This window comes from Myodes glareolus, chromosome 21, assembly GCF_982192425.1.
Source record: "Myodes glareolus chromosome 21, mMyoGla1.1, whole genome shotgun sequence".
NCBI classification, from domain to species: domain Eukaryota; kingdom Metazoa; phylum Chordata; class Mammalia; order Rodentia; family Cricetidae; genus Myodes; species Myodes glareolus.
Window position 1 is genome coordinate 62,136,642 of NC_142046.1, and position 16,476 is coordinate 62,153,117.

Consider the following 16,476-nt stretch of genomic DNA (forward strand, 5'->3'; position numbering starts at 1 on the left):
GGCATTCACCCTCCATACCAAAGATGCTTCAAAGCGCAGACTCCCGTAAAGCCAAACCCAGCGGCACCTGGCACCTGCCCCGATTCGCTGCAATTGGAAGCGGACGGCTTGGGTACTGAATTATTAATTTATTTATTTCCCTCGCGCCCCCGCCCTCATCCCAACCCGCAGAGCAGAAGCCACGGTCGCGTCGATTTCCCCACCACCACCACCACCACCCTACCCCCCCACCTCCGCCCGCACCTCGCAGGAGTCTCGCACTTGTAACTGGCCGTCGCCTCCCGGCCCCTGGCGGTCGCGACGCGCTCCCACTCGTGGCCAGGCTGGCGCGGCCGTGGGTCCCGGCGGCGGGGGAGGCAGGGGGGAGGTGGCGGGTGACAGATGTACTCCTCTGACAGCTCTCAGTATCAGCCCAGTGGCTCCCTGCCATTGGCTCAGTGCGATGGACCGGCAACGCCGCACACTATAATAACACTCATGCCTGCCAGCGGCAGCGACTGCAAGTGCGGGCGCCCAGCGCGGGGGATGCTGTGGCCGCTGCTACTGCCGCGCGGGCGGCTCCCGTTGCCCGGCTGCGCCCTACAGCGCGGGCTCTAACCGCTCCCGCTCGGTCCCGCCCGGCCCGGCCCCCTTCTCGGCCGCATCCTCCCGCGGGGCTCTACGTCCCCGCTCGGATCGCCAGGCGAACACTGCGCCGGATCCCGGACGAGCGCGGCCGGCATGCGGAGGCGGCGGGGCGCGCACCGCAGCCGGGCTTAGGGAACCCGCGTGCCCGCCAACAGCGCACCGCCAGCCGCTCGCCCTGCCGCGATCCCCAGCCCACCCTCCCGGCCCCGGCTGCGGCTGCGGGCGCGGGTGCGTGGAAGCGGCGGCTGCGGAGGAGAGGCGGCGGCTGCCCCATGGAGTGTTACTACATTGTCATCAGCTCCACGCATCTCAGCAACGGACACTTTCGCAACATCAAGGGAGTTTTCCGGGGCCCTCTCAGCAAGAACGGGAACAAAACTCTGGTAATCTCTCTCTCTCTCTGTGTGTCTGTTTCTCTTACTGTGTCTCTGTGCCTTAACCGTCTCTCATCTAATAAGGCATATCGGAAGAAATGAGTTGACTGGTGAGCTTGTGAGCTTTCGCGATTTTGTTTGATTAGCAAAGCATTCATTTATTTCGTGTATTTATCTGATGGGCGTGGGATGAGACTCGGGTGTAGGAAAAGGAAGAGAATCTCAGCAAAGCTCTGATTGAGATCCCCCCCCCCCGACACTTCATGAAGCTTTCTGTCCACCACACTCCATATGCTGAAGATTTATCAGTCCCTCCTTATTTCAATAGGACTTCTTAAAAATAGAAAAGAACCCTAACTTCAAGTGATCCCGTGGCACCTTACATTTTAGGCAGCTGAAGGTGAACGGTGGTGTAGGTGTCTATGGTGAAAGAGGGAGCCAATGTGTCTGGTGGTTTAGGGCAAGAGGCTGGATTGAGTGAGGGTCTCAGAAAGAGTTCCTTTCTTGGCTCTTAGCTTTTGGCTGAAGGACGGACAGATAGGAAACTTCTCTTCTGAGAAGTTGTCTGTACTAAACAGAAAGATCCCATCAGTCCATGTTGTCAGCTTGTCACTCTATAGAGTTTAGGGATATAGGTGGAAGGTGATCACTGTGATTACAGCCAGTAGGCAACATCTTTGAAAACAAAATCCACACAGCTACTCTCACTGGATAGCACAGCGTGGCTTGCCCTTCGGCATCCAGTAGGAAAAGCACTCTTGATTGGTGGAAGATGTGCTGAGCATGGAGACAGTGCAGGGAATAGCTCCTACGTTCTTTCCATCCAAACTGTATCGCCAGGAAGCCTCCCTACAGGACCAACTCTCAAGAGCAAGTGTGTCTGGAGAAGTCCACACTTCTTCAAAGGAAGAGAACAGTAGCCTGAGGTCTCTTTAGTATGCGTACTGCAGCGTTCAGCCAGTCAGATGGTAAAAGTGTATGACTTTGTGAAGTCTGTGCTCGCTGGCAAAATTTTCCCTAATTCTCCCACTACTCACTTATCTGAGAGCAGCATAGTTCAAGGACACACTTATCTCAAAAGCAACGGTGGTTTTCTTAATATCATTTTCTGTATGTGTCTACATAAACCAAAAGAAAAAAAAATTGGCTAAGAACTGTTTTTTGTTTGTTTGTTTGTTTTGAGGATAAAGAGTTCTCCATAGAAGTGTTCAGTGGATTCAGACTCCCACAGGATGCGTTTGATTTACCCTTTTCTTGGATATTGACTACCAGCTTTTCGGTGATTTACACACAAGAACCCAGGCTTAGTTTGATATCCTTGTTGTTCGGGATGTGTTTACTTGCTGTTTCTTTGCACAGCAGAGCACACACTGCAGACCTCTTTAGTTGAGTATTGTGGGGAAATCAAAGTCTTGAAGACTTACTGAAATGGTCTGGGCTCTACTTAGAGAGTTTGGCTGACACTTTTTAAAGAGGAAAACCATTTCTTCCACACATTTGGCTTTACTCATTAAACCAAGTATAATTCAAGGGCAAGCAAAAGAGGGAGAATTTCCAACGTGTAGATGCTAAGACACTCAAGAGTTCAGAGAAATGCGAGTTATTTGAGAACCCTGAACTTGTTTCCGTGCTTTCCGCGCTGTTCCTTGTGCCTCTTCCACCTCCTTGGGCTTTCCAGTGACTCCGGTAGCTGGCGATCACTTATTTGCTGTGCAATTGCACCTCTTCACCACTCATGTTGACAAAGGACAGATGAAGAGTGGGTTTTGTCTGTGTAACCTCATGGTTAAAATGGGCACATTAAAAGCCGCCACCTAAATTAATCAAAATACATGTAAATGTTTGACGCAACAAACAGGGAGATGCACTCTGAAATAAAGTTCATAATGTTTCTCATAACTATAATGTAGGGGTGGACCTTGGGTTGGTCGTGACAACACTGCCCTGTCTGAATTTGCTGTGTGTGAGTTTCAGACTGACATAAATGCAGGGTCTGCTCACATTAGTTTTCAATTTAAAGCTATTTTTCATAGAATATATGTGTATGTGTTCTAAATGCTTTGGGTGAGTTTTGCCATTGGGAGAAATGAGAACTATGCTTGTCCATAAGCGTAATGAGAGGCTAGATGTATCAATGAGAGAATTATGTTAATTAATAAAGATTAGTTCATACTTATATAATGATATCATCTTGACAGCAACAAAAATTCTTCGAGCCCTACTATAATGCTATTCTTAATCAGATCCAAATAGATAATTTGACCTTAAGTTTAAAAAGTCCCCACTTTCATATGAAGCAGAGAGATTAACTTAAAATGAAAATATACTATGTGACATAAAATTTCAAATTAATATTAATGCGTATCATATTATCATATTTTTTATTTTACTTCTTTAGTTTTAAGGTGATAAGTTGTTTGTGTTACATATACTCAGTATTTTAAAAATATATATCCATACAGTAATAATCAAATCATAAATATTTAACTCTTTTATGTTTGAATTTCATGTATTAAATGTTTCTTCTAAGATAAAAGAATTTTAATGATGTCCATGTAAACATCTGTTTTTTTTTCTTTCCCAAGGAGATAAAACCTAAAGCTACAGAAAAACAATTTTGATTTTTCCCAAGAAATTGAGTTATTTTCAATTACTTGTTGGTTAATACGTGTTTTGTTAATTTCTTCAAAGTTCAGAGTAAATAAAAGCTATTGTATGGCCTTACAATAATTCTGAAGATGAATTTACTCTGTAGAGCTTTGAATATAAAATGCTATCACAAATTAAAGTTACTTGCAACATGTCTAGTTTGTTCAGATTTCAGTGCCATTGGCTCATCGCTTCTGTTCTCAAGTGAAAGACCACATTTATGTTAATGAATTAAATAGTCACTATGGGGAGAAGACCAGTCAATAAATTAGCTTATTTTCTTAGTAAACCTGGAACTTCCTCTATCAAAAATGGCAGATGTTCTAAAGAACTAAGAGCTTGGTGAGAAGTTGTGGTTGCCTTTGCATCTATCTATCTATCTATCTATCTATCTATCTATCTATCTATCTATCTATCTACCTATCATCTATCTATTTATCATCTATCTATCTACCTACCTATCATCTATCTATATATCTACCTATCTATCTACCTACCTACCTATCATCTATCTATCATCTATCTATCTATCTATCTATCTATCTATCTATCTACCTACCTACCTATCATCTATCTATCTATCTATCTATCTATCTATCTATCTATCTATCATGAATCTATCGATCTATCTATCATCTATCTATCATATCTATCATCTATCTATCTATCTATCTATCTATCTATCTATCTATCCCACTGTAGTTCCTGCATTTCACATTCTTGAACTTATTCATGAACTTTTCCAACTTAAGAATCTTAGTGAACATGAAAAGCCTCCATTTTTGTCTTACAAACAGTAAGAAAATGTTTTACTTGTTATTCTGCCTGTTACAAAGTGCATCATCATCTCTCGACAGCTCACTTTTATGGAAAAGAAAATAATCTTTTATTAGTGATGCTGTGATCTTTTATTAGATTATTGTTGATAAAGCAGAGAACTTAATGATCTTGAAGAAACGTTATGATCTATATATTCTATTTTAAATTTACATGAGCAACTACTGTTGGAATAAAAATTTGTTATTAATAGACTTTTGCAATTGATCCACAGAAATTTTTTGATCTACTTTTATATTTTAAATGTTTTAATGTATATATAAATATATAATATACATTTATATGGAGTTTCAATGCAAAGTATGGGTTTTGACTTAAGAATCTTAGATAGCTATTACATTCTGTCTGTTAGTTGCTTAGAATTTTTATGTGTCCACTAATGTTTTAATATTTCTGAATTAAAACACTAAAAATGAGCCAATGGCAGCGGAAGGTCATTGTTATGGAGAAGATTTTATGACCTGTTTTAATTATGGAATTTATAAGGACCAGTGTGATAATATGTAAGTAAGAGAAAGTGTTGTGTCATGTTTAGTTGAAGCCATTTTACTTTTCTTCTTGTCTTCAAGTACAGATAAATAGTGATTAATTAAAATATGAATTTATGTGTATTTTACTTCTTATCCTCAAGTAAACAAACATCCCCAACTTTTCATCAATGTCTTAGTTGTGTAGGATGACCAACATTTTCGATATAGGAAGTAGCAGGTTCAGTAAGAACTTGATTTATTGATTGACCTTCACCATAGTTGCTGTTTAATTTATTCAGCTTCACAGAGACCCTTCAGCAGCTCTGGACTTGTAGAAGCACCAATGGCTCTGTGGTTCATGAGGCAAATATCATATCCCTCCAACACTCCTACTCATTTTGCTTCTGCTTTAAAACGTCTTCCAATCTTCTGGACAAGTTTGCAAGTTTCTTGTTACCCAGGATATTTTTCCCTGTGTTAATTTGACATACAAAATATTTTAGGATTTTTTTCTTTGTGTGTGTGAGTAGTAGAAGTGACAAAATTTAGATTGACCTTGAGATACACCATGTGGTCTTTTGCCTTGTCATTTTAATATTATTTATTTTTCATACAATTCCTTTACCTTTCTGTGTCTCATCAAAAAATATTATTTAAAAGTCCCTTTGACTCACTAAAATCAGCTTTTGGTATACCATAAAGCTATAAGACTAAAAAGATTGAATGTAGAGTTGGTGATATTGAACAAATAGCACTGAGAGATTACTATCCCCAAGAGACTTAGGGTGAGGTTAAAATCAGGTGCTAGAGTAATATGTCCACTGGCTTACCACCTTTATGAACATATTCCTATATTTAGTAATTGCATATGCTTCCAAAAATATTTTCAATTCGTGAGTTCAGTATTGCTGATTATGTTGGGTCATACTTTTCTGAATTCATTGTGTCATTTACTCTTTGGTGTTATTTTAATAAAACTTTATAGCACATACATATTTAAATATATCATTCAAATGAGAAACACCACTTATAATTGAAGTTTGTAATTATGACTTAAAATGTATCCATCATTACAAAAAGAGAAATGTTGTCATATATTGGATCATTAGTTACTTTATAACCTTATCTCTTCCTCTCAGATGTGAACCAATACTTTTTGTATTATTGATGTTGGCAATGACAATTTTATTTAAAAAAAATACAGGAGGAACTAGTACAGAAATTTCATTGAGTCTTATTTGGGGACATTTTCCAATTTTAGATTGTTAATTAAAAAATTACTTGTTTTAGTGTACAGTGTTTTAAAATATTTAGGTTTCAGTATTGATTGAAAATAAGATGTTTTCCAGCTTAACACTTCTACACTGCTTTTTGTTTATTTTGGTGAGACAAGAATTGCTCCATGTAGTCTTCACTGTCCAGGAACTCACTCTGTAGACCAGTATGGCCTCAAACTCAGAAATCCTCCTGCCCCAACCTCTCAGCTGCTGGGATTAAACGCAAACACCATGGCACTTGGTAGAGAATCTGCTTTTTAATATTACCTTCTCAAATAATGACAACATCTAATTGGGTCCATACTTAATTCAAAACTCAAAGTTTCCCACAAAGAGAAAAAAAAAGCCCACTTTTACGAATGCACCCTTCACTGGACCAACTCTTACAAAATTAATGGTCTTATTATAACTTGTAGAACATTCATAATGTCTCCTGACTTCATTTGTTACATATTGCTTGAATTTGTTGACAGAATTATCCAGATCAAATATGTTGGAACACTGTCATAATAAGAAGCCTGTGAGAAATAGAGGGTGAGACATCCTGCATTTTATCTGAGAATATAGCTCAGTGGTACATATCACCTTTACCATTCTTGAAAACTTGGACTCAATTTCCTACTTCAAAAATAAAGTAAAATAAAATAAAAACAGAACATTTCATTTAGACTCAGAACTTTGGGCATTTTATTACTGTTTCTAGTCTTTTCAAAATTAATTCTTGATGCAGTTTTAGTCTTTAAGTTAATCCGACATACTTAGTTTAATAGGTGGAAGCAAGTTCATTAATAGTCTATGGATAGTAGAAATTGCATTTTAAAATAATTCTGATTTGCTACAATATTGTGATAGTTTCTCTCAGTGACCTTTGGAAGAAAGTTGGTGCTTTTGAATGGAAACACTGTGGTCTGGGAGTTTGATGAATCGCTTCAGAGAAATATAACAATGATAATCTGTGGTGTACTGTAACTTAAATTTAGGAGGGGATTATGTATTTCTGTCTATCACATTTTGTGTTGCCAACCATAAGGAATATAATTAGAGTATAATTTTGCAAGAGGATTCTATCTTGAAATCATTTGATCTATTTCTTTCCATTTTTAGGGAGCCTTGCATCCAAGAAAAGTTTACACTGTATAGTGCATTTCTTGTAGTGTTTGTAACTGGTAAAGTTTCATTAATTTTAATAAATATTTTGTTTTATACTTTCTAGCACAGTGTAAGGTAAAGTGGGGGTAATACATAATTTAAACTCAGTCTTAGTTGTTAAAGTAATGTTGTCTATTATTGGATGTACTATTCTGAACTCTTTAATAATGGCTTGGCACCACTGGAAGAAATCTACGCGCTTTCCTCAATGTAAGTACCTTTCATACAGCAAATGTTTATGGTGGTAGACCTGAGCTTCAATTACTAGCATTCTTAGAATATGAGCTATACATAATTCAATTCTACTATATATAATTCAGTGCTACGTATCAACCAAATGCTAACTAATCGCAGCAATGGATTTTGTAGATGTAGCTAACATCTAACATACTAACCCATAGTTTAAAAAACATTGACTTACTCTACAGAGCTGACCTCACGTAATCTGTTCAAAGGCTTTCAGACCAAACACTGAGGTTTCTTATTTAAAAAAAAAAGAAACTCTCCTTCATAATGGCTGCATTAGTCATTCCTATGTTCAGTCCATCAATTGCTTCCACATTTCCAACTGACCACTCACTGCAACTACAGACCCATTTAAATCTTATGATCTATTAACACAGGCACTCCTTATACACCAAGCACTTTACCATTCGAAAGAATGAAATTATTTGAACCACTCTGATGCATAAAACTGCAGCTCATAACATATTTTCTTTCCAATAAGAAAACTAAATGGTGAAAACAGAGATGCTAGTTGGATCCAACAGGAAGTGAGTGAGTGCTAACTGCAGAGGTTTAATATAGAGCTTACTGTGACCTTTCCTGTTATTCATAAACAGGTTTATGATAGCTATTTTAAATAGTGATATCTATATTTATTTCCTAAAGCAATGTCTTAATATTATAACATACCATGTAACAATAATATAAAATATCATCATTGTTCTCTGTTGTAATCCAGCAAACAGTTAATGACACAGACACTTCTTGTCATAAAACATATAGGTTGACACTAGATGAAAGAAAAAAAATACTTTGTTTTAGCAGACACCTTGATAGGATAAGTTTTTTTAAAACATGTTTTAGGTAGACTTGTTTAAAATAAAGGATTTCCATTTTCTAAAATATTCTTCATGAAAGCTTAAATACTCAGTGTCATGTGCAGCCGCCAAATGATGCCAGGACACAGTTGTATTGGAAGTGTGTTGGTTGGTCATGTTTTTGTTAACAGTGTAAGCTATACAATGTGAGACCTGTGTATATTCATGAAGGAATCCTTGGATTTTTGCTGTGATTGGAGCTCATTTATGGTTAGCTTAGCAATTTTCATGTATAAAGCAAATAAAACAGACTAGGAGAAAGCTGAAGTTCATGATATTTAGTGGATGAGGTTCCTGGGTAATAAAACAGTGGCTTTGTTTTCATATGTGACGAGAAATTATTAGTGCTTTTGATCATCCTCATATACAGTGTATTCTTGGAATGAAGCCTTCGGTGTTAGCCCGACTTCTAGATCCAGCCAAGCTCCCAGGTAGCAGCAGTTTTAGGAACATCGCTTTTGAGTCTCTGATAAGACAAGGAGTGGATGGTCACAGAGGAAGAGCCGAAAGACAAAGTGATCAGAGTCCAGGCATCCAGACAAGGACCAGAGGACATTTGAGATATGTGATTTCAAGGTGGACTCTTTTAGGAATTAGAGAGGCTGGGGACAGGTGGAAAGTATCACAGTGGAAGGATGATATTTCCCCCACACTGTTGCATTTGTAGAGGACTTTAGGAGATGAAAAGTTCACCTGCTGAGACTAAGCCAGGACACTGATGTCTTCCATTTAGACTTGGGTTGAAATAAACAGCGAAGTTCCAGTTAGGTGAAAAATTTGAACTTTTTGAGACTTATTGATGATAGACTTTAGTGACTTAATGAAAAACACAGGTCAACAGTTTTAAGTCCTGTGAAAACATAGAGGATTATACTGGAAATCTTGGTCTAGATACAGAATGTAGACTAGGAAATGAGGGAGAACTGGGGAATTATGGGTTTGTTATTTTTCTTTTTTTTCTTTTGTTTATATATCATATCATATATATCATATATATATATATATCATATCATATCAACTTCTTCATTCCCTTTCCTCCCTCCAACTACTCCAATGTCTCCCATCTCCCTTCTTAAATTAATAAATTTTATTATTTTTTTTTATTGATGGCCTTTTATCAATTACTATTGTTAAGTGTATGTTCATGCACTCATGCACACACACACACACATGGATACATAAATACAATCTGTTTAGTCTGTTACTGCTGTTTGTGTACAGTTATCGTTAGGTCCAATGTCTTAGTATTGGATGGCCAGCCAGGGAGTTTGTCTTTTGGGCTGGATGATTCTCAAACTCACAATGGGTATTAGGTACTATATTTATTTGTCCAGAGGTGGAACCCAGGAATTCTCCTGCATTATTTTTTTGTTGTTGTTAGGTCCAATTAGTTGTTTATGTTTTCAGTACCAGGGATAACTTTACTCCTGCTGAGGGGTTCTTATGACCAATTAGAAAACTGTTGGCTGCCACCAACACAGGGCTGCCACCATTTTACCTTTATGCACACTCTGACACAGGAATCATTGCTGCGGTTCAGTGGCATCACAGTGGGGGAGATAAAATGCCTTCTTCTCTACCTCGGGAGTTTGCACAGGTTTTTCAGGTACTATGGAAACCAGGTCACAGGCAGGAGGCTTTTATGTTATACCCAAATCAAGTAATTTTAGTCCTGTGTTTTAAATACGAGGTGTCATTTGCAAAAGGTCTTACTTTCAACTTCAGAGAGGCAACCACAAGAAAGAGCAATAGCCTATATTGCTTTAAAGTCAGTGAGACCATCCTGACCAACAACTTGATCAGAGGTTTCTCATGCCTGGTACTGTAGCTTTTGTTAGATGTCCATCGTGGAGCATTGTCAACCCAAGTGACATCACTTCCTTTAGCTATACATATGTATGTCTATACTCTTATTTATTGTAGAAAACTTAGATAAAGTAAAGTGACATAATTCCTTGAGGCCTTATTAATAGCTTGGTTTTACTTGTCCATCTTTCCTCCTTCTTCTTTGGCTTCTGCCTTTGCCTCCAGCTCTGTTGCCTATGACAGGTTCCCCCCGCCCCTTCTTCCTTCCCACCTTACTAATTTCTTGAGATTATGGTTATCACTGAATGTCTAGCTTGGGCTAAGCTTTTTCTTGGTAATTACATAGAAGACAGTGTAGTTGGTGGGATGGTCGTGGGTTGACATATAGGAGTCTTGCCAGAAACATCCAGAGTCTTCATGCTCCCCTTTTCTCCTCTTCTGTAGCTAGCTCTTGAACGGCTTCTTGGAGTCAGAGAACTTCTCTGAACCCTGCTGGAGTATTCTGAAAACAAACCATCTCTGTTCCTACTACAAAGATTGCCCTCCCAAACTTGTCTTCTTGGAGGCCAAATTATTATCAATGATGTGTTCACTCGTTTTCCATGTCAATTTAAGTGGCATTAGGGATTGATTATAGCCCAGGTAGCCTAAATATCAATTATTAGTTATCTGCAGGTCTGGAAGCTGTGGAGAATTCCAGGATGGAAGTTATAAGTGTCCCCATAAGTGGTGAGGGATTCTTCCTTCATTATGTGTATGCTCACATAGGAGAAAGTGGAGAGGAACGTGAGCTTACTAAACCCTTAGGACAGCGCGCACCTAGTCATGAGGGCTTCATGAGTGTAACTATTACCCCTCAAAAGGTAAAACTTCTAATGCCACAGAAAATTTATTGGGGAGGCATTCAGTTAATAACACCCATCCATATTGGGCTATTTGTGATTCTCAAGGAAGAAATCTAAAAACGTGGAATTTTGCTACTGAGAATCTTTAGAAAATACTTGATATTGGGAACTTGACCATATACTTTTAACAATCAGAAGCATGTTGGCATGGGGAGATGAAGCATGAAACTTCCCATTGCTTAATGAAAATGTGTCAGTTGACATAATAGAAAGTGCCACTGACCACCCTATAAGTCACTTTAATAATTAGCAAATCACCTTGTTGTTGAAGACCGTTATTGTCAGGATAAGGTGTGTCAATGGTAGAGAAGAACATAGTAGTATTTATTAGACCATTAGTTTTTGTCTAAAATTATTTAAAAGATATTTAAAATTTAAAATTTTGCAGTAGGTTGACAAATAAGCTCTTCATAAATGGTAGTAGCTAGAGATGGCATATTATTCTATGATATCATTTTCTTCATTAGAATCTCATTCACTGTGTTCAATAATTCGGACACTTTGTATTTAACAATATCAGTATTTCTTTTCTGCCATGTTAATGTGCTGTGTTGTTAGCTGACAATCAGATTTATTGAGTGGAACTGATACAAAAGAAAAATTATCTTTCATAATTATAATGGCTGAGACAGTCATGTGGTGGTCAAGTGCTAACCGGTCCGGACTCCGCTGAGGACTTCCCACTGCAGCAGGAATTTCTCAGGTACCTGCTATGCGAACCATCCTTGTTCTCATCATATCCGGAAGCTGGCGCTTTCACTACCTAGTCATGTCCTAAAGCACCCCTTCCCCACAGCATCGCATGGCTGTCCGGATGTCAACACAGAGTTCTGGTTGGCACGAATATTTCTAAGTGTCAGCCAGTAATTTCTTGACACTCCTTACATCTACATGTCATGAATGCATAAACATCTCCTTTTACATAGATTTTTGCCTAAATATTTTGCAGATAAAAACTGCAAGGAAACCTTCAGGTGTTAGTCATTTTTTTTAAACTTATAAATTTCATGGAATCACTCGAGGCTCTTTCTTAGGATGACTTGGGGTTTCTTTTGCTGTCTCTGATGGTTTCTATATTCAGAATGGAAAGTCTTCAATGTCTTCTGTTACGGTATTCCTGATGTTGAAAAATTAATATTTACACTAGGGGGCGACATAACATTTCCTCTTCACATTACAAACTCGGTAAATATTTCTAAATTAATAAATTTGTCCGATATAATTATTGCAGTTTTATTACCTAAAAAATATTCTAAAATTTCATTACAAAAGACAAGAAAGGTGTTTATTTCATATTTCATTCCAGTGTTTCACTCCTTATTAATCTGTAACAATTCTTAGTCACATGTATTAGATAATGAAATCATGATGAAAAGGAGTGTGTGACAAAACACTGTTGACAGGCTGTCAGTCTTGGCTTTGAAAGTGTCCATTTGCCCTCTGAACTGAACATTTGTAGGTTCTTCTTAGTACTTTCAATGTAGCAGCTTTATGATCTTAAGTGACAATTTTGTTTTAATTTCTTCACAATTTGTGGTTAAATCCAATTGAAATTTGCACAGACTTCACAGCTGGTCAAAAAGTATTATGATGACTGTCATTTTATAAAAAACAGTTAAAATATGGACAAATACGTGAAATTATGAAATTCCTTTTGTCCTACCATCTTCCTATAAATTTTATGGGAACCCATTGAATCAGAAGAGGTTTCCTCTATTTTTATTTTTGTGTATTATCTATAGATAATGATGAATTTCATAAATTTTTACAAGATTTACATCTTTATTCTTTGATTATCAGAAGTGGTACAAGTAAAATAATTGTGAGCAAATGATCTAGTTTTGTTAGCATTTATCAGGTCTTCCCGAAGAGCAGGAGTTGACCATTCTTGGAGGAAAGGGGGTGCTTATATGTAATCACATTGGTGTATTTCTACTGCCAGTCACTGTGATCATTGTTTATATATAAAAAACACATTTTATAGACCATCACTTAGAGAAATGGCTATTATGGTGCCCATTGTCATTAAAACACCCAGGAGACCAGTTTGCAGGTGGGCTGATGGTCATAACCTCTCAGAAATGCATGTTGCGCTAGCCTGGTAAGCAGTGTTGAATATAATATTTTCAGACTATTTTATATGAGAGGACAAGTGTTGTAATTAATAATGACACATCAAGGAGATTGATCATCTTTGCTACAATGCCTACCTTAATATAATGACATAAGAAAATATGAGATGTTGCTTACTTGTGATATGTTATTACTAATTAAAATAGTCTATTAATAATTCAATCCACATATGCTTTAAAACTACTGATAATTTTTATAATTTTTTAATCTCAGTATCCTAAATAAAATATGAACAGTGTACATTCACCTGCTCAAAGAAAGACAGACAGACACTCCAAGAAAAGTCATTTTCAAACTCTTCTTTTTTTGTCCCTCCTCCTTTCGAGACGCTAATCCCTCCCTCCCTCGCATTCTTGCTTTCTCCTTACACCTATCTCATAATAATGGAAGGTACTAATGGTCTGTTAAGTTTTAAATTAGTATATTTTCCTCAAAAAGACTGTAGAATTCTAGAAACATTGGGCAAGGCTACTGTTCAAAGCATTCATCTCTAAAAAGTAAAATGTAAGAACTTACTCCCCATCTAGTTACTTAATATACTTGCATGGAAATCTAAATTAACACAGTAGGCAAAGCAGCTGAGTGGTCATTGTCTGGAAATTAGAATGAGTATGGCTGTGAAGGGAAGAAGGAAGAGGAAATCAGATGATCAGAGGGATTGAGAAGAAAGGAAATACATATTTAAAGGAATAGGATGTATTATGACCACTATATCACGTAAATAATAGGATGACGGCATGCCAGGTTTATCCAGAACCGCCAGTCCTCAGAGTCCCCCAGTTTATGCTGTGGCCCTGCATGTTTGTTAATGCTGCTGTCCTTAAGCCTCACAATTAATCACTTTAGAGTGTTAGTCTGCAGTTACCTGCTAATTACAGAAGCATCCAAAGTGACAGGAACCCAATCTCTATGCTGTTCAGCATTCTGCTTTGTCCTGGGTTTCAGCACAGAAACCATCTCCAGGGCTTGTCTTCTACATTCTTGATTATTTTGTCAGCGACCTGAAGACCTGCAGAAAATGTTGAATATGTTACCTCTGTCCCTTCTTTCTGACAAACTGAGTTTAGCCACATGACACGGAAGATATATTCAAAGACAGAAGAAATGGCACTATCACTTAAAAAATACTCTGAGGAAATTTCTGAAGGGCAGGGAGCAAAACGGGGCCACAGAGGGTGTCTTCTCACCAACAAAAGTTATTCCAATTTGAGCTAGCCAGTGGTGAACTTTTAGTCAAGTAAAATACATTTTTTTTAAAAAGCCTGATTCAATAAGGTGATATTAGAATCTTCCTGTTGTCCCATTGCTTTCAATATGTTGGTTTTATGTTTAATCTGATGAACTTTTGTTTTCTTTACTGAAAAATCTGACTGAAGTTAGGATAAATACTCAGGTTAATACTTCCCACCACTTTCCTGATTTGATATAGAGTTTTCACATTGGTTCATGTGTTTAATTCCTGTCTTTGCTTTTCTATAGTAAAAGAGAAAAAAGCTTTAGAAATACAGAGATTTTAGTTTGAATTGTAGCTGTAAGGTCTGAATCCATTATTGTTGTGGTCTGATTCCTTCTCTAGAACTAACAACAACTTTAAATGGTTTATATTCTGCAGTAGTACTGTCTTTTAATGACTTATATGTAAGCATTACTGGCCTCGAACTCATGAAGATCCACCTGCCACTGCCTCCCGAGTGCTCATTTGGGAACACCTGGACTTTCCCTTATTGATGCTAGCATGTCTGTCGTCAATTTTCAGCTCATGATTAGGCAGCCATGTTGCTCTGACATAACCAGAAGAGAGACTCCCTGTATTTCTGGGTCTTACAATGTTGCTACCCTTCTTCCACAAAGGTGCAGGAATCATGTTGTAAATGTACTCTTTGGTACTAGGCTGCACAGTTTTGCTTTTCCATAAGTTGTAGTTTTCTGTAGTGGTGTCCGTCCATTGCAAAGTTTCCTGGATCAAGGATGAGGACAATACTTATGTTTGTGTTTAAAGTAAAAAAAAATGTAGTTTGGGATTATTCTGTTTTACTAAAGTGGCAATCGACTTGCGTTTACAGAAAATAAAAATGTGATCTGAGAGAGTACTTGTTCTCCTGATTTCCCAAAACACATGAATATGAAGCTTTCACATATAATGAGAAATCAATTAGTATAGAGTGGTATAGAGTTAAGGAAGCCCCCAAAAAATTAGGACAGAAAATTAACCAGGAAAATAAAAAGGCATGACCAGCCTGGAAATAGACATAAAATTTATTTTTGTGCATTTCTGATGCTCTGATCAAACCTAATTGGTCATCATTATCACCTGGATGCTTAGAAAATGTGTGCTCTACCTCACTACTGAAGGAGCTTTCCTACTTGGGGGTAAAGTAGAGGAGTCTAATTTCGTAAGAGCCGCCAGGTGACTCCTGCTTCCTGGGATAACATTCATCTGGCTCGGATTCAATGGATTCTTTCCAGAAGTAGTTTGGATGTCAGGCGTTTTTATTTAGCATGAGAAATGAAGTTCCGCTCTGCCCATCACTTCACCAGACAGCATCACAATGCACGCTCTACAGAGGCAGCTGAAATAAGTGGGGTTTTGTTGCTTCAAGAAGAAGAAAAGCAGAAAAGTGTTTAGTTAGAATAAAGAACACATTTTAAACGTGATGCTTTAATGTTCACAAAAAGAACAGAAATGCGAGACTTCATTTTGAAAGAAGGAAAAAGTTATTTGCAAATGCAGCCTCCCCTGGAAAATTCAATTAACTTTGTCAGTTTCCTTCCAAACACTTTTGAGTATCATAGTTCATGTAGAAATTAGATATAGCATATTTGATATCATTTCATACATTAATGTGTAGTAATTGAGTTTAATATCAGTGGAATTATTAAGAGAAATAAACTGAGAAAAAAGCATTATGTTCTTTAAAAGAAACAAGTATATGGGGGTGAATAGTTTCATGACATTTTTTATGAAAATCATGCCAAAAGGTTAATCACTGAAAACATGAAAATATAAACAAAATTAGGCAAAACAAATACAAAGCAATTTTATTCTTGTAAGTAGAAAACTTTCTGTTATCCTTTAAGATTCAGATTTTCCCATTGGTACTCACACTGGTGCGTAAGTGGCGCTGTCTTTGTTCACTGTTGTGGGT

General features: G+C 37.6%; 1 protein-coding gene across 1 annotated transcript in view; it reads left to right on the forward strand.

The window, feature by feature from the left end:
* Window positions 1–300: 300 nt before the first annotated feature.
* Window positions 301–16,476, forward strand: part of Znf804a (zinc finger protein 804A) — a 177,808-nt gene continuing 161,632 nt past the window's right edge. Inside the window, exon 1 of the mRNA XM_048426192.3 lies at window positions 301–1,010. Within this exon, the coding sequence (XP_048282149.3) occupies window positions 900–1,010 (111 nt within the window). The 5' untranslated portion in view covers window positions 301–899. The remainder of the gene's footprint in view (window positions 1,011–16,476) is intronic.